At 42.5% G+C, this 19,557-nt stretch overlaps 2 protein-coding genes across 2 annotated transcripts in view; one reads left to right on the top strand and one right to left on the bottom strand.

Moving 5' to 3' along the window:
* AP3S1 (adaptor related protein complex 3 subunit sigma 1) overlaps positions 1 to 19,557 on the bottom strand; it is a 143,240-nt gene that overhangs the window by 58,688 nt on the left and 64,995 nt on the right. The gene's annotated exons all lie outside the window — the stretch shown is intronic.
* On the top strand, positions 4,114 to 19,478 carry CDO1 (cysteine dioxygenase type 1). The gene is made up of 5 exons (XM_084629056.1): positions 4,114 to 4,432; positions 9,613 to 9,690; positions 12,997 to 13,154; positions 15,927 to 16,096; positions 18,694 to 19,478. Exons 1-5 carry the CDS (start codon positions 4,254 to 4,256, stop codon positions 18,721 to 18,723), a joined length of 615 nt encoding a protein of 204 aa, XP_084485182.1. The 5' UTR covers positions 4,114 to 4,253; the 3' UTR covers positions 18,724 to 19,478.

The following is a 19,557-nucleotide window of genomic DNA, read 5'->3' as shown; positions in this document are numbered from 1 at the left end:
AGGCACTTCTGGGATTTTAAGGTAAAAACATAGTTGACACCTAACCCTGTAGGCTTCTAAAGTCCCTTGGGGTCTGAGGGTTGGTTGTGTAAATGCCAATGTTGGACTTAATAGGCACTTAGGTTCAGGGGTACTGGAACAATTTTTATGGGGGGGTGGGGTGCTGTGAGCCATTGAACCATTAATTGTAAAGCCTACATATAATGGAAACTACTTCAAGCCAGGGGGTACGGCAGCAGCCCCAGCACCGCTAGTTCCAGCACCTATGCTTAGATGCCTAAGTCCCCCTTCTGAATCTAGACTCAGAAGCACAGTTTTCTGGCAAGGTGTGAATTCAGTGTTAGTCTGTGACCGCGAAATAAAGTGTGGTATACCTGGGTCCTGTTTATAGAATTCCAGTCACCATGGCTAGGTGCTAATGGATGTGAGCAGTCCCATTTAACTGACTGGTACTGCTCAGATGCAAATGCTGTGCAGGAGCATGGCCTTAATGTGCTCTGGTAGTGTAAATTGTATTTGAACTAAATATCCTTATCATGTCTTTTACCTACATTTTATAAAAAATATATACATGTTTAGGGCTTTTTTTTTTTTAATCAATCTCATGTCAACCTTTACATTTCTTCATTACAGCTCTCCTGCTTGGAGACTTTTTGAAGTGTCTACCTCCTTCTTATGTCCATAGCATAAACAGAAAGGTGAAAGATTCATTGCATGTCAGTTTTGTTCATAAATGATGACCCTATCCCCATGGTGACTGCATGTACTGCGCTTTGTCAAAAGAGAAGAGAAGCCACATGGAGAGGCCTCACACAAGTGGAAGAGAGGTGCTGAAGATGGTGTTGCTCTTAGTTTCTCCCCTTTTCTCAGCAGCAGCCACCTGTTCTCTCCCACCCCAGCCCTCTATTGCACACCTGCCATATTTAAAATCTAGGAATAGGTTTGTTTGGGGAGATGGGGAAGAAATCTTTTTTTCTCCACTAAACTACATGGAAGTAAGAGGGACTATTTCTGGAGGGACAGAATGAGGAAAATTATAAATCATTTTGCTAAAAAGCATAGGGTCTGCCCTTCCTAAATGGGTCCAGCTGGTTTGAATTAGGGCTGTTGCTTAATCACAGTTAACTCACATGATTAACTACAAAAAATGAACCGCAATTTAAAAAATTAATCGTGATTAATCGCACTGCTAAACAATAGCATATCAATTGAAATGTATTTAGTATTTTTGGATGGTTTTCTACATTTTCAAATATATCAATTTCAATTATAACACAAAGTGTACAGAGCTCACTTTATATTTTTGATTACAAATAAAGAAAAGAAATAGTATTTTTCAAGTCCCCTCATACAAGTACTGTAGTGCAATCTCTCTATCATGAAAGTGCAATTTACATACATAAGTTGTTTTTTTCTGTTTGTTACACAACTGCACTCAAAAACAAAACAATGTAAAACTTTAGAGCCTACAAGTCCATTCAGTCCTATATCTTGTTCAGCCAATCACTAAGAGAAACAAGTTTTTTTACATTTACAGGAGATAATGCTTCCCACTTCTTAATTACAATGTCACCTGAAAGAACAGGCATTCGCATGGCACTGTTGTAGCTGGCATCACAAGATATTTACGTGCCAGATGTGCTAAAGATTCATATGCCTCTTCATGCTTTGGCCATTGATCCAGAGGACGTGCTTCCATGCTGATGACGCTTGTTAAAAAAAAATGTGTTAACTAAATTTGTGACTGAACTCCCTGGGGGAGAATTGTATCTCTCCTGCTCTGTTTTACCCGTATTCTGCCATATATTTCATGTTATAGAAGTCTCAGATGATGACCCAGCACATGTTCGTTTTATGAACACTTTCACTGCAAATTTAACAAAATGCAAAGAAGGTACCAATGTGAAATTTCTAAAGATAGCTACAGCACTCAACCCAAGATTTAAGAATCTGAAATGCCTTCCAAAATCTGACAGGGATGAGGTGTGAAGCATGCTTTCAGAAGTCTTAAAAGAGCAACACTGATGCAGAAACTAGAGAACCTGAACCAAAAAAAAAAAAAACCTTCTGCTGGTGGTATCTGACTCAGATGATGAAAATTAACATGTGTTGGTCTGCACTGCTTTGGATCGTTATCAAGCAGAACCTGTCATCAGCATGGAGACATCCTCTGGAATGGTGGTTGAAGCATCAAGGAACATATAAATCTTTAGCGCATCTGGCATGTAAACACATTGCAACACTGGCTACAATAGTGCCATGTTAATGTCTGTTCTTACTTTCAGGTAACATTTTAATTAAGAAGCAGGCAGCATTATCTCCTGAAAATGTAAACAAACTTGTTTGTCTGAGCGATTGGCTGAACAAGAAGTAGGACTGAGTGGACTTGTAGGCTCTGAAGTTTTCATTGTTTTATTTTTGAATGCAGGGGTTTTTTGTACATAATTCTACATTTGTAAGTTCAACTTTCATGATAAAGAGATTGCACTACAGTACTTGTATTAGGTGAATTGAAAAATACTATTTCTTTTGTTTTTTACTTTGTATTCTGTGTTGTAACTGAAATAAATATATCTGAAAATGTAGAAAACATCCCAAAATATTTAAATAAATGGTATTCTATGATTGTTTAAAAGTGCAATTAATCACACGATTATTCATGATTTTTTTTAATTGCTTGACAGCCCTAGTTTAAATGACTGGGGAGCTCTCTTTTGGCTATTGGTTTGGTGGTTGCCTCCTAAGCCTGTGCTGTCTGTTGCTCCTCCTCTGCTTCTGCACTTTTCAGGAGTGTCTATGACAACCTGCCCCTGTTATTTAACAGTTCCCCTCTCCTTTTGTAAGCAGCTAGGTTTGAGGGAAGATATTGACCTTAATGGCCTGCAGGTAGCCCGTAGAAGAGGTCTTGGTGCTGTAACCCTTTTCTCCCCGCAGCATAGGGAGATGGTAAAAGGAGGACCTGGTGCTTGATGAAGCCAGGGGTATGCACAAAGGTAAGTGCAGAACTAGAAAAGGAGAAGGATGATGTGTTTAGGGGACCATCTTAGAAGTCAGAAAACCTGGGTTTTATTCCTGGTTCTGCCACAGAATTCCTATGTGGCCTCAGACATCACTGCTTGGTGCCTCAGTTTCCCTCACGGTGAAATGGGCGTATTTTCCTACCTCACTAGGTTGTTCTGGGACTAAGGGTGGGATATTCAAAAGTGCCTCAGTGACTTTAGGAGCAAGAATTCCTTAGGCATGTGTTCCTAGGTCACGTAAGTGTTTTTGAAACTGTCTCCCTAAATTCATTAATGTTTGTAAAGTGCTTTGAGGTGCTGGGAGGGAAGGAAGTATTGAAGGGCAGTGTATTTATTATATTATAAACTAGGTGTTGCTGCAGAAGGAGGATCAAGGAATTCAAATCCTCAGAGACAATTGCAAATGAGCTGAGATCTGCAGAGTTGATGCTTTTTCACCTCCAGCTGGCTAGGAAACTTTATCCCTTCCTCTCAGACAAGGATGGGGACACAGTGATTCCTGCTCTGCAGAGCTGATGCAGCCAAGGCAGGGCTAAGTAACTGCTATGAGCTTGGGAAGAGGAGTCCCCTATTAAGGGGCAGGGGGAGGGGCTGAACCGGGTTGGTGAGTATGCTGTGGGGAGAAAAGGGGTCATTCTGAAGCTATGTTGTGTGAGAAGGAGGGATACTTCGGTACTGCATGAGCTGAAGCAATGCAAACCTCTGGGATAGATAATATGGTGATGGATACTTTACTACACTAAGCAGACAGATTAGATGGATTAGAGTGGGGACCATTCATGATTTATTTTTTAATGTTCCTGCTTTTTCCCTTGAGCATGCAGGGCTGGGGCTTTCTAGCTGCTACAGAGTCTGGCACTTAAAAAAGAGATTCAAATGCACTTTAAAAAATGGCTGGGAGTGGGGCAAAACATTAGAATGAAGAAGTGCAACCTTCCCATACAAAAGGAGGGGGGACTCTAAGAAGCCATACCTGAACTCTTTGTCAGGAGGGGGAGGAGGTTCTTTCTGTTTGCATAACCCAGGATCCCACAGCTCACTAACCAGTTTTGTGAACTTCCCTCCCACCCTCCTTGGGTAGTTGGTACATTCCCACTGTAACTTCAGGAGCATAAATACAGGCAGCACCAAGCTGCGAGAAAATTTGTTGTTTGCTAGGAAGGGGAAGGTGAATCTGCTTGTCCAAGCACAAGCAATTTTGCTGCTTGCAGCCGGTTGTGTGGAAGGTGTATCATGGAGCAGCCGGTGCAAACAGAAGTGTGGAAAGCGCAGACTTTACAGGAACTGATCCAGATCCTGCATCACTTATTTTCTAGTGATAAAGTCAGTATAGAAGAGGTGCAAGCCTTAATGGAATCGTATGAGAGCAACCCTGTGGAGTGGATGAAATATGCCCAATTTGACCAATACAGGTAAAGTCAGCACTTCTTATTTCAGTGTTTAGGGTGGTAACGCAAAAAGGAGTCTGTCTAAATAGTAAATGAACAGCGCAGCAAGCAAGACAGACAAACACACCTGGTGGGAATTGAGGGACGTCGTTTGTGCTATTTTGGGGGGGGGTAAATAAAGTGAAATTAACAGAGCTCGGAGGAGTGGAATGTAAAGTCTAGGTATGACCAGTTTCCACGAAGCCTGAATTAAACTGAAGTAGTTCATGTGTGCATGCATACATGGAGCTATGGAAGCATTCACTCCAAATATCTTTTAGAATCGGTTTGAGGAATTAGAGGAGGAGTCTTTGCAATCATCTGGTGTTCTAATAGTTGGGATCTACATAACGTGACATCTGGGTGAAGGAGGCAACTGGCATCTCGGTGTAAACTTAATTATAATAGAGTGTAAAATAAAGAACACGGTTGGAATACACAACAATGATGAAGAGTCACTGTAAGGGCTGGATAACAGGACTGTATCCTCGCCCCTGCTTATACTGTTGCGATCATTTCAGTTAGGTACAGCTGTGGGTAAGAATCTGATCTAGATGCACGTGGCTTTTATTCTTTATTTTATTGTCTGCTAAAGCTAGTACACTCCGTGCTTTTCCTAGACCGCTCCCTTCAGTTCTAACTGTTCTCCAGATGCGTGGTTTTCATACGAATAGCAAAGATGTTTTAGGAGGTGACGGATGGGAGGAGGCACCTCCCCAAGCGTGGAACCGTTTGCAAATTCAGAATGAAGCCAGTCTCCTGGAAACAGCTCAGAAACTACGAACCCAGAGAAAATATCTTGGCAAGTTTCCCAGACTGATCAGCAGTAGGAGACTAATTCAGCTCAGCTCGGTACTTTCGCTCCGCATCGCCGCGCTCCACAAAGCCGGTCTTCAGGGCTGGTGCGCGCCGCGCTGTGGGAAGGGGGGCCGGGGCTCACCTCTCTCGTTCGGTAACGGTGTCCGCAGGGCCAGTTATTTACTGTTGCCTGCTGCGGTGACTCGTTAGGGACAGGTCAGCGAAAGCGCTTGCTCAAACCCACCCAGTCCCCAGCCCAAGTTCCGGGGGCGGGCTGGCGGAGGTCAGGAAGCCTCGGTTGTGCAGCGAGTGGTTTGAAATGAAGTCTACTCGGCACCAGTCATCCGCCTCGGCTTTTGTTCTGCAAAAACTCTTCTTCTCCCTCCGCCCCCCAGCCCCAACCAAGGGGTCGCGGCAGTAAACCCCCCTCTCTCAACACTATCCTGCCACCTCCCGCTGCCTTTGCCAGGCACTCCTCCTCTCCCGCCCTGCACGGGTCTGGGGTGGCATTTCCCTTGCCCTTCGGCTCTTCCTCTGCCCCCGCCTCCTGTTCCCTCGGGGCTCCCGCGCTCCGCTTCCTTTGCGCGCCTCCTTTCGACCCCGCACACGGTGCGCGCGGGGGAGCTCCCCTGCGATCCTCCTTGGGCCCTTCCCCGCACGCCGTGCTCCCCCGGGGGGGTGCGGCGGCGCGCGTGCAGCCCTCCGCCTTTCCCCCTGCTCCTTGTGCTCCGCGGGCTGCGGATCCCCACGCCACGCCCGCTGCGCTATGCCCTTCTCCCGCCCTTCCCCACCAGTTGCTTTGCAGGGTTCCGCGCTGGCTGGCAAAGGGCTGTTCAGAGGGAGGGCCAGGGGCAGGGCTCCGGCAGCCAATCAGAGCTGCCCCTCAGCGACGCCCAAATCAGAGCCGGCCAGCGTCAGTGACCTACGTGGCTGCCTGGCTGGCCGGGGCTTGCTGTCTAGCCTGATGAAGCTGGAGGGCGTCAGGACCGGGGCAGTCTCTGCCCCATGGGCTCCTGGGCATCACTTGCGGGACCTGGCGCAGATTGTTGGGGGGAGGGATAGCTCAGTGGTTGGAGCATTGGCCTGCTAAGGCCAGGGTTGTGAGTTCAGTCCTTGAGGGGGCCATTTAGGGATCTGAGCCAAAAATTGGGGATTGGCCCTGCTTTGAGCAGGGGGTTGGACTAGATGACCTCCTGAGGTCCCTGCCGACCCTGGTAATCTATGATTGTTTGCCCTGTGCTGCAGCTGGCACCCAGACACTGTTTACAATAAACACTATTACCAGGGGAAGGACATGGACTGTGGCTCCAAAGTTACCCTGTGCAGCTGCTCTCCAGTCTAAGGGTTGAGCAGGAAGCTCAGTAGGCATTAGCCTGTGCTCCCCTGGTGTAGAAGAGTATGAAGTCAATGGGCAGACCTGAGTGCATGGGCAGTGTCCTAATGCAGGAGCTTAGATTGATTCCCCCACCCCTCTCAATTTCTCCCATCCTGGCTAATTACCAAGATAATAGACAAACATTAGAGCTGTGCTTATGTATGACTATCTGTTTAGGGTAGGGGGTGCCCAGACATCCTGTTTGGGCTGGGACAGGGCTGTCCCGGCTGTCCTGACTTTTCTGGAAAAAGTAACTTAGACATTTGTCAAGAGCAAGCGGGACAAATGCCACTTTTGTCCAAAAGTGGGGTGCAGGGGGTGAGTGGCAACGGCAGCTTCATGGGGGTGGGAGGGAGAGGCAGGGCTCAGATGTGGGCAGGGCTTGAGTGAACAGCGACACCAGCTGAGGGGTGGGGGAAGCAGGGCTCAGGCTATCGGCTCGGGCCAGCCCCACATGAGGGGGCAACAGGAGGCCTTGGGCTAGCGCGATGTGGTGTCCCATTTTCCCTTTGGGAAATATGGTCACCCTAGTTTATAGGATTTTCTGCAGTGTTCATCAGTGCCGCACCCCCCTCCGGACATTCATGAAGTTGTCCTCATGCCACCCCTGCAAGGTAGGGCAAGTATTATCCCAGTTTGCCGGTGAGGAACTGAGTTACAGACTCAGCTACACTAGCACTCAGCCCAGCATCCTTGAGCTCCACTAGTGGAAGGGCAGGTGTAGACAGAGTACAGGGGTTTCTACCACTGTGTCAGCTGGCACCCATACATTGTTTATATTAAACACTATTACCATTGGAAGGACATGGACGAGGGCTAGACAGTGGGAAAAGAGTAATGAAAATTCCCAAGATAAACTTACCCTGAGTGATTTCTCCAGATTCACAGAGGCAGTCTCTGTCAGAACCTGGAATAGACTCTACATCATCTGTATCCCACTCCCGTACCTTAACCTCAAGAACATCCTTCCCTTTAATATGATGACCAGAGAGAACTTGACTGATTATGTCTTAGGTGAGTGCCCTAATCAGCTGGCTTTTGGCTGTTTTGGAGTGGTATGTCTCTCACTCTGGTTTCTTGTGAAAAGCTGTAAAAGGTCTCAGTTTCATCTTGATGCAGAACCGGAAAACTTGCATTCTTGAAAATATTTGTCGGACAGGAAAACCACTTCCTGCCCACCTCTACATTTAAGTGTGTCAGGCGGGTTGCTAAATCTTGGATGGGGGGAAAACACATCACCTTAAAGTGTGGGATCTAGTTTCATTGAACGCTTGGGGGTGTGCACAATATCCTGTCATCAGGCTGTGAGAAGTACCATGTTGTCCCTTCTTCACTTTCTTTGTTTGTTTGATTCCTTTCCCTCAGCCCCCTCTGATATCATCAGACTAGGTGTTTCTTCCATCATATTCTTGCTTTAGCAGAGAAGAAAGTACAATATCAGTTCAGGCTTAACAGTAATTGTTACTTTTCTAAATATTGATTTGCCCCTTGCAGCTGGTGTCTTTCCATTGTAACTCAAACATACATTATTCCTACACTTCTAAAAAAAAATCTTATTTTTCTCTTTATCGTGGATGCATTATACTGGATTAAAAAATAAACTCCTTTCTTCTCAGTTTGACTTTTTTCCCATTCAGAACAAACCTCAAAACTTGTGTTCCGATATAAGCATTGTAACACTAGATGTATGTGTAGCCAGCCACCCATGCTGTGCAGAAATGACAGATTGTGACCTGTTTAATCAGACAAAACTTGTATTGTGATGTCATATAGAAGAGAACTTTTATATAAAAATTAAAATTAAAAATAGTGAAGAAACTAAAGATGGAATGAGATGAAATGCAGAAACTAACTTTATGATTCAGTTAAGGCAAAATATGTGGGATGAACTGAAAATAATTTGTTACCACCATGCTGTTTTGACAGAATACAACAAAGGGATATCTTGTGGGAAAACAGCAGATTAGGCAAAACAAACAGCCAGTTAACACAAACAGAAAAACTTCTTCTGCGTGCCAAGTGAGAATCTCCCACCAGTTACTAGTGGCTGCGGCAGAGGGACACTTTTTGTTAGGGACTCATACTGCTTAAGACCCCGGGCCTGCAAAGGTATAAGCATATGCTTCACTTTTCACACTGTCAGTAACCCTATTGAAATCAATGAGGCTACTCATGTACGAGCTTGCAGGATTGGGCCTTCAGTTAGGAATCAGAGGATGAAATCACCTGTGTTGTTTAGGGACAGGAGGCCCTCAAGCCATGAGAATGGAACATACCCTTGATTAACCACATGAATAACATGTATGTAAAAAGCAAGCCTTTTCTGCTTTTCTTTTTGTTTGATTTAATATAGGAAACTTTTTTCGTATCTTCTGCTCTTCCGAGCTTTGTTTTGGGTGTAGCTGTTTGACAGAAATTACTGTGTTGGTATTGGGTTTCAGACGTACAAAAAAATTATAAGTACAAAAAACCAGAATAGTCCAGAAAAGCAACAGTTTTACCATATGCGGTAACCCCTATACTTCAAAAATCTTTGCCCAGTGCAAAAGAATGCAGTCACCGAAAGGAAAACCAAGAATATTTGAAAGTGAACTGTAGAAAAATGTACACATTTCTTTTCTTTGTTGCAGTACTCTGTTTCTAATTAGAAAGCCTGCTGTTGAAATGATCTCATTCAGCAACTATTTATATTAGATTTTCTCTTCTCCTTCAGTTTCAGATATATACATCCAACCCTCAGTACTGGATTTAATTTAAAAGCTTTCCTGATGCTATCAAGCGCTAGTTGTATGTCCATTTTTTTTCCAACCTGAAAAAGTGCAGTGGCAAAAACCACTTAAAAATTCCATTTCACTTTCTCTGCATATAATTTGCTTTCCAAAGCTAAGAAACCTTGTAATATAGGCTGCCACTAACCATGTTTATATTCCCTGTTGTTTCTTTATATGCACACACATATATTTTTAAAAACCACAGATGTTTTCAATTTCAGATACACAAGAAATCTTGTGGATAAAGGAAATGGAAAGTTCAACTTGATGATCTTATGCTGGGGTGAAGGACATGGCAGGTTTGTATCCAAACAGCTTGATACCTGCAGACAGAAATAAAGCTACAGTATTTTTCATTTGGTCTGTATACTACTGTGTGTCATTGTCCTGTAATAAGAGACAAACCATCTTCCTCACAAACATTAATGGGTAGAGGGTGGTTAACTGATAACTACAAACAAAATAAGTAGTAATAATCAGGATGACTATGCCAAAGGGGTAATTTTGAAAATTGTGTATCTCATGATTTTAGGGCATTTCTGCGGTTTTCAGTCTTCCACCAAATCTAAGCTTCTGTTTTGTCCATTGAGCTTTTTTAACCTTACAGTTACAGAGCTGGATCTTGCATTCTTTAGTAAAACTGCAGTTGTTTTATAGGAGTTCTGCCTGATCAGAACTGCAGGATCAGGCCCATGTATTAGAGGCTATAAAAGCTTTTGCTTCTATTACACCTATATAGTTTAAATCCTGGTCTGTGTGGCCAGCCTGAGAAAACGAGGTTGGATTAGGCAGTTTGGAGTGTGGGAAGGAATGGACTCTCCCCACCCCACGCTACTGTATAACAAGGCCACTTTGTGGTTGCTATCGCAATGATAAAGGGACAACAGCTGCTGTGACCAGTCTACATGGGATGTATGGGGGCATCGACTGGTGGATCTGCATAGTCATAGTGCAGGGGTTCTCAAACTGGGGGTCGGGACCCCTCAGGGGGTCATGAGGTTATGTGGGGGGTCGCGAGCTGTCAGCCTCCACCCCAAACCCTACTTTGCCTCCAGCATTTATAATGGTGTTAAATATATAAAAAAGGTGTTTTTTATTTATAAGGGGGGGTTGCAGTCAGAGGCTTTCTGTGTGAAAGGGGTCACCAGTACAAAAGTTTGAGAATCACTGTCATAGTGCTTCTGAAGCTCCCTGCAGAGCTTTCTTCTATGGTATGCAGGAGTTTCAAACTTCCTATATATATTCTGTATAGCCTGCGTCTCTGCAGTGCTGAACCTTGCCAGGACTGTTGCTTATTGGGTGTTTTTATGTGCCTGCGGACATGGGGGCAGGATCTGTCTCTCTGAGGTTCTTTCACAACTTTGTTGGCTAACCAAAAAAAGTTCTAGCCTGTAATTTTTTGTCACATAATCTGCATTTAAGCAGAAAAACTATAACTGTTTGCTTTAGATGTGAAAATGAATTAACGTTGTCAGGTCTAATTTGGGATGGTGCCATGCTTCCCCAAATAGATGTAAGAGGGCAGTCTAGATCTGCAGCCCACCAGCTCTTTAGTATAGGGTCTTTTCTGAACAGAGACTAAAATTATTGTCAAATGGTGTATTGGTTTATGATTTGGACAAGCATCTGCTGGTGACTAAAGTGATACCACAACTGGTTTTCACTCCCTATGTAAGCAGGATAAAATAGTTAACATGATTAATTGGAAGAGAAACTGCTGAGGGAGTGACTACATGGCATTCATGAACTTGCCTACTTAAAAAAACCCTGCTTTTTGCAAGTCAACAGCAATATAACTTCTGTTTGGATTGGAACATTTGCTGTGTATAACACTTAAATCCATCATATTCTAGATTGAAGCTTGATTAGCCTTGTACATTGGGGTCAAAAAATCCACTTGCCTGAGTCAGTACGAAGCCATCAACTTCTGCAGCAGTGAAGCTTTAATTTCTTTTTAAGTACATTTCTAGCCCTTACGGCTGCAAATATAGCAATTCAAATGTATTCCTGAGTAGGTAGCCAGCCTGCACCAGTGCTCCTGCTGCTGATCACAGCTTTGCCAAACAACAGCAAAGTGAAATGAACAGCTCTGTCTGGTCAGTTTAATTGTTGCTATTAAATCCAGTGGGAAGCAGTGAAACTTCCTTTCTCCTGTGTACCTCACATCCAACACAGCAGCAAAGAAGCCCTGAAGATGGAGACGAAGTAGAAAGCTCCCTCTCCCAAACAGTGGGGTGGAGTTTCAAGTTTATTCCTAGACTGTAACTGATAGGAAAGATAGAACCCCCAAGCAAAGTCCATGGAAAGTGCCCTGTTGTTTCTCAACAGCCAGCGTGTGTTACCTAGACTTTTCTTTTGTGTTTACTTCTGGCTAGTATGGTTAATCCTTCAGCTAGTAGTTATCTGCTAAATTTTCCAACACTTGTATTTGTTGTTAAGTTATTGTAATAGCTTTCTAATACATCAGCCTTTATTGAGTATCTTTCAGTCACAGTAAATATTTCTTTGAGATTTGCTGGTGATCTGATAATGTGACAAGTGTGCAATAACATTCATGTCCTGCACATACTGTTATACCTCTACAATACACCATAGTGTCTGTTTCTTCTGGGGGAATTCTTTGCCACTGCGCACGTGCAGAATTCATGTCCCCCGCAGATTTTTTTCTCAGCAGAAAATACATTCTGCCGGAGAGGCGCTGCAATCATGCCTTTCGCCCATCAGGGCTGCTGTGGCGCCAGAACAAAGGGCAGTTGGCTCGCAGCCAGCTGCGGATAGGGAGGATGAGGGGCAGCTTTCCTCATAGCGCCCTGCCCACAGGGCCAGGTGAGGAGGTCTGGGATATGGGGGGATGGATAGAGCAGGGAACAGGGAGCTTCTGGGAGGGTCACATAGATGAGGGTTCAGAAGGGCTAGTGCGGGGAACAGACTGGGGCAGGGGCTAAATGGGAGTAGGGGTGCTGGACCACATGGGGATGGGGGGCAGGTGTAGGGACACATGGGGACAGGAGAAGATGTGCCTGACTGAATGGGAGAAGCTAGGAGTCATACAGACTCTGCATGGGAGATGCTCCCCACTCCCTAAAAATCACCCCCCCCACAAGAAAAACCCTGTTCCATACTTCTCCCACCCAGACCCAGCAACCTTCCAGGTTCATTCCTAGGCTCCTTCCTAGCAATTACTTCCCTATCCCTCAGCTCCTCTGTTACCCCAGATTCCCCCAAGCCTTTGCACTGTTTCTAAGGGGTGTGGGAAATATGTTTCTGTTTTGTAATTTACATGAATTATGAGTCAAAGTTCTGTATTAATATGCCTAATAAGGAATCTATTTGTCAAAAAACATTTCTGGAATCTTTTTTGTTGTCTGTATTGTTACAGACATACTTGCTTACAGGTATTTTGAAATAAATTACCAAAATACTTGAAACTAGCATGACTATATTGTGTTATTTTGACAAATAAAATATGCATATTTTTAAAATATTGTGCATAGAATTTTTAATTTTTTGGCGCAGAATTCCCCCAGAAGTAGTCTGTTAAATTTGTAGTAGGTGGTATTAAATGTATACATCACACTGAGTTCAGCTACTCTGTGTTTCTATAGCAGTATTCATGATCACACTGACTCACACTGCTTTATGAAGATCCTTCAGGGGAATCTAAAAGAGACTCTGTTTGAGTGGCCTGGGAAAAAAGGGACTGGAGCAATGACGAAGAAATCAGAACAAGTTTGGGGGGAAAATCAATGTGCCTATATCAACGGTAAGCTTCTTTTTAATGTCTCATATATGACCATTTCATTGCTGCCCATCAATGATTATAACTCTTAACTGAAAAGTTCACTCTTTAATAAACTGGTCTAGCTATAGGTTCTTGTATTTCGTCTAAACTTGTTGTATACAGCACCTGTGCAGACTCAGACTCTCCTCAAACTTGTGTTTAAACTTAAACAGTCTAAAAAAACCCCATTCATCTAAATTCATGATTAAGATACTGCAGTAAAGGCTAAGATCCTTCAACAGCTCCTGAATGCTCAGAGCCTTGCAGGATTGAGCTCCAAATCACTAACTGAAAATGCATGTGGATGTGAAGTTGAAAATGTAAAGCAATAGGCAAATCACATGTATGAAAATCCAAAATTCATACATGTCTCCAGGGCTGGCTCTACCTTTTTTGCCACCCCAAGCAGCGAAGCAAAAAAACCAAACCAAACCAAAACAAAAAAGCAGCCGTCGAAGTGCCACCGAGAAAGGAGTGCCGCCCCTTCTGATTTGCCGCCCCAGGCACCAGCTTCCTTTGCTGGTACCTAGAGCCGGTCCTGCAGGTCTCTGTTTGGATTTATGAAGAAAATATCTCTTGGGTGTGTAAGGTCCTTTTGGGTTACAATGGAAAGCCTAAGAACAAAACTGTAGTAGAACAGTAATTGCCCACACAATCAGTACGTCTAATAGCCAGCAACAGAATGGATAATGATTGAAATGAACATTGCTCTGGACTTTTAGAATTCTGTACTTACACTTTTTAGGATGCACAGTAGCTCATACCTATCTTGACTTGGGGTAGAGAGTGGAGGGGTCTTTTTTGTTGAACAATGTTCACTATGTACAAAAGTACACTAAAGCCCAGTCCTGCAGTGCTCAGCACAAGTAGTGAAGTAGTGCACAATATTGTATGAAAATGGTGGACTTCTTGACTACTTCTGACACATTGTAATATGTGTAACTGCTTCTATACAACTCTCTGTAGGCACTGTATGCTGTTTTCTATATTTACTTCTGTTGTGAGAAGCTTGCAAATAAAACAAAAGGCTTGAACAATTTACTTGACCCCTGTACAGCTAGTCTTTTGGCTAGCCAGCCAGAGGCCAGTGCCTTTGAAAACTTCCTGAAAACTTTTTCTTCTGATTATTTTCTATGCTTGCTCTCACCCCAGAGGTGGATTTTCATTAACCAAACTTTCTGAAGTGGAAGGAGAGAGAAATCTGTTCAAGTGCTCAGGGTTTTTATTGGGGGTCAAGGGGTGGTTTTTTTTATAATACAATCAGTGCATTGGGAAGTCAGTCTTTTTTACTGGTTCAGAAAACATTTGCACTTTATGTGTGTGTATGCTCCAAAAACAAATTGTTTGGGTTGTTGTTTGTTTTTAAAGCAATCTTTTTAAAAGCCTCTAACTAGTCCTCTGAGAGAACTGTATGCCTAGCTCCTCTGCTGTGTTTCCTGGCTGGATATTTCAACTTAAAAGTAACAGAAAATTAAACGCTGTGCATTCACAATTTGTTGCCTTAAACTCTTTAACAAAGCCCTAAAGTATTTGTGTTTCTATTTGGATATCTGCACATTCAAATAAATGGTGCTGATGCAGAAAGAATATCCCATGTAGCCTGGCAGTTCCTTTTTGTGCTAGTTGCCTATTACTTGGTGTTTCTACTTTGCTTATAAGACAACTCACAGGACTGAGTTGATTTTAATCTCTCAGTACATGAATATAAACTTAGGGATTTTTACCCTCATTAAATGAAAGTGTAAATGAAATGTACAGGTGTATAGTTTAAATGAGCCAAAGTTGGAATGCACCAGTGCTTCCCACAGTAACAGTATCTGGGCTACATTGTACAATTAAGGGGTGAGTATTATATAAGATATTACATAAGCATAAAGGGCTGAGTTGCATTTGCTCTGGGAATCATAAACTTTAATTCTTGAACTCTTGAGCAGTTTTTAAAATTCTTCCACAGTGCTCAATCAACATGAGTTTTGGTAGATTTAATGTTCGGACTTTGGGTATTTTATAGAACTCTGCTTCTGCCCTCTGGTTCTCTGAAAGTGCTGTCAACTTATTAATAGCCACACTGTGGGCAGTGGCTTGTTTTATTACCTGTTCAATTATATTTGCTGTTTCAGTGAAGATTGGATGTTTGCCATGCTCTGGTAATTTGTCACTTTAAATAAAAGCCCAGACAAATGGGAAAGAGTAATTGGAAGATGGACAACTGTAAAAGAAAGCAACTGTCTCCTTGCCCTGGAATTTACACTTGAAACTCAAGTAGTTCAGTCTTAACATGGTTGATGTCCTTGTTATCAGGCTAAAGACTAGCAATGCAAAACCCTGTTTTCCTCTGAAATATCTTGTTTATTCTTTAGAAAAACAAATCTTCCATCCAACATCTTCAGAGCACCAATGTCTCCTAGGAAAGAAAATATCATTTGGGGATGGCAGCTGATAATAAATTACCAACCATGTGCTCTTCCTAAAGCTTCTGTAGATTCCTGTTAAGCTTTATACCATAGTAGATAACAAAAAATTCTATATATGGAAAGTTAGAGAGCAAGACATTCTGAAGTCCCAATGAGTTTGGGGATCTGTCCTAAAGAGTAAAACCCAAATTCTCTTTTTTAAGTTAAAAATTCATCCTGAAAGCGTGGGTATGTCCAGCTGTCTTGTTGGTTTAGAGATGGTGCTTTTCCAGGCACGTATCAGATTTAATTAGATCTGTCTGTTAATGTAGCCTTTCCTCTTATGTCCTCGCTTGTCTAGACTCCATTGGCCTGCACCGTGTGGAGAACACAAGCCACACAGAGTCTGCTGTTAGTCTGCACTTGTACAGCCCATCCTTTGACAGCTGTAACACCTTTGATCAAAGAACCGGACACAAGCATAAAGTCAAAATGACATTCTATAGTCAGTTTGGAGAAAGGACTCCAGGTGTAAGTACAAGCTAATGAATACCCTTTATGTTCAACTATCCTGTGTCCTCATGTGAACAGAGCAGAGACCTAGCTTGCTGTGTTGCTGCCCATCATTGCAAACCAGCCCTTGGCTCTCTTGGTGGGTTGTCCAGCACAAGCACAGTTCTTGTTATGGACTGTCTGGTCATTTTTAGGATAGAGATGAAACATGTTTCAAAAGGAAGCTCAGTTTTGGTGTCAACTTTAAGTTTCCCTTTACACACAGTTTTTAAAATGCTACTTTGCACTTACACTGAAGTTCTTCCTTTGCCTCTTCAAAGCATGGTACAAATATTATTCTCACAGCATCCCTAGGAGGCAGGCAAGGATTATCTCCATTTCACAGATGGGGCAGTGTCATTTGTCCAAACTGCAATTGGATTTAGGTATTACTGGCTCTGCTCATCCATCTGCCCCCTGCTCCCCAGTAAAAAAAAGGTCCAATCTTATGAAGTACAGAGGAGCCATCAGCTCCCCTTGATAGCAAAAGGAGTTGAGGGTGCTGTTGGGCTAAGCAGTTTCACATTTCAAGTCCAAATTGTTTTCTCCCTGTAATTTGTTGGCAACAAAAACTGACAGTGTCATGACATTTTTAAAAAACAAACTGTGAAATGCAGACTCCCCGAGCAAGGTTGGTCTGCTTAGTGGCATAGCACCAATGCTGTGTTCGTCTCTGTCTGGAGCTCTCAGTACCAGGACTGGGAGTGGTGGGCTTCCCTCTGGAACTCTTTAGTGTGTCTAAACCTGGCCACAATTTAGGACCTTTATAGGAGGAAAGCTGCTTAATGGTAAAGAAATGGGGCAGATTTTCAGGACCTTGTTTAGGATAGCCCATGGCTGGACTGGATGTTCACAGAGGGCTTGATGCTGAGAGGTACTGAGCACTCTTAACTCTCACTGATGGACTAGCAGGAAATGAGTGATCTAGCCTTTAGTAGGTGAAGTTCTGCTAAGGTTTTATGTATAATGGGCAAAATCCCTCCAGTCCAACAAGCACAATGCAAATAGCTGTGCTTCTTTGCAGCTTTTCACATTAAAGCACCCAAACTGTAAACTTTACACGTGTGAAAGTCCTCCAGACAACTAAACTCCTTCCAGTCCTTATCATCCAGAAGAAATAAGATAAATTTTGAATAGCACAGTCACATGAGAGTAAAAATTCAAGATTTTTGCTGCTTGTGTTTTCTATTTCTTTAAAAAAAATTTACCTGAGAGGAAGTCTTGGTTGGTTTGTGTGTGTAAGATAACAAGTGAAATATTTGGAAACTAGCTATTTGAACTTCAAATATTTTTCTGTTCTTGTTCTGTAGCAACTGGTAACTTTTGTATCTATGATGGGAAGTTTTATCTGATTTTTGAGAGGGAAAAATCTTAGTCATTGGATGTCTCCACTTAGTTCCAGTAACTGCAGCTGGTAAACAGGGGCTGGATGGAACCTGGGTTTGGCCATACAGCTGTCTCAAATGACTGCATGTTGCAGAAAACTTTTGGCTTCAGTGAGGGTTTCTGGAAAGCTCATTGGAAACGGACAGTCTTTTGCTGTTTACCAGGTCTCAAAGGAACATGGGGAGGCAGGAAAGTGTAAGATGGGAGGAGAGGTTAAAAATACAAAGGATAGTGCAAAGTGTATGTACGTTTTCTTAGGAACAAGAAAATCTACCTGAAAATCTAAATATTATAAACATGCAACACTTTCTGTTAGCTTTCCTTTTCATTCAAACTAAACAAAATGTGCAAGTAAACTCCTGATGTACTTTTCAATTAGTTGTCATTAAATGTTTAGCTAGGGTTTAATAGAGGAATCTAGCTGTGCTGGAGGATTTTTAAAGCTAATCGGTCAATTATTCAGAAATTCTGTATGCACCTGCACCCAGTTGTACATAGAATCATAGATTATCATAGAATCATAGAATAACATGCCAAACACTGAAAGCCTGTTTTTTTCAGTGTTAATCAGTTAACTTACCAGTGACTTTCCCCCAGAAAGTAGCCTGCTATGTGCTTAGTCAAAGAAAACTATATGGATCTAGAGTGCACTTTGAGTGCTACTGTGTATTTATACCAGAGTATTAATATAGAGAACTTGCTTGCCAAGAAAAATCCCATAAGCTTGATCCTGCCCTCTGATAGGTGTAGTACATCATCATGTTTTTTGCTAGTAGGCATTCATGTGCAAGTGCAGTTAGATGATTCTCACCCCCCATCCCCACTAAACTGGGGGTCTAATTTTGCTGACAGGATCAAACTTGATTCAATAGGTCTGAGAGGAAGGATGTCTGGTGTGGATAGGGCACGAGTCAGGGGTTCAGGAGACCAGAGTTAAATTCCCTGTTCTGCCACGGACATACCCAAGGTCACACCATATCATATGGTCTTTCTCTGCCTCACTTCCCTAGCTGTAAAATGGGGATAAGAGCACTTCCCTCTCTCACAGAGGTGTTGTGAGAATAAATACATTAAAGATTGAGGCACCCAGCTACTATGATAATGGGGGCCATATATGTACCGTAAGTAGATGGGGCATCATAATCTACTCAAGTCTTTTCTTTTAAAATAATCTCTCCTCTTTCTTTTAGGCAACAGCAGTGTCACAAGAGAACAACTGAGAAGCACCAGAATTAATGTGTTTAGGCCTGCTGAATGTTTGACCAGGGACAGAAGAATTGTCTAGCTGATGCTAGCTATAGTTGAATAACCCGTACATAGAAATACAGTAGGGAAGCTTCCTGGCAATATGTAGTTATGTTGAATGAATACTGATTATGGGACCCTAAGGTGACTAGTGCTAATAAGCTGCTGCAGGGGTTAGATGCCTTTACATAGGCTGTTGTAAAGTCAGAATCAAGTACTTTGTTTTTCTGATCCTAGCCTCTTTTAAATTCCACTTTTGAAACTGTACTGGGAATATCAGTAGCAGGTGTTTTAAACACCATTTGACACTTTTTATAGGTCTTTTTATATGGTATGTGTGCTCAGTGTATTTAGTAATCTAAACTTTGTAGCCTCAAGTCACCATTTGTACCCATTTGTAATGTATTGGATACTTGTAAGAGCAGTTGTCTTTTTCTTTTTTTTTTTTTTAGTTAAGCCTTTTATGTTTTAATGCTCTGGAACATTTTGATAGTTGTGCATTTTTATTTTATTTTTGTTAAATTTCATTTGTCAGATCTGTTTTTAAACAGGAGCAATAATGCACTTCATGTACAATAATGTTTGAAAAGTTAACTGAGTTGGGCAAAGGTCTGGGTTTTTAACCAGACTAATTATGTTTAATATGGCTAACATCCAGTTTCCAGAGTTCTGTTGTGTAGCTACTGAATGCCTTTAGGGAAACATAAATAAAACTGGATTTGAGCACAAATTTCAAAAAATTGCAGCCTCTTTCCTGATAACTAACATATATATAATGTTCATTACTCATGATTAATTCCATCCTCTGT

Source organism: Lepidochelys olivacea (assembly GCF_965140295.1).
Source record: "Lepidochelys olivacea isolate rLepOli2 genome assembly, chromosome: 5".
NCBI lineage: Eukaryota > Metazoa > Chordata > Testudines > Cheloniidae > Lepidochelys > Lepidochelys olivacea.
Note: the sequence above shows the minus strand (reverse complement) of the source record. Positions and strands in the feature narration are given on the sequence as shown.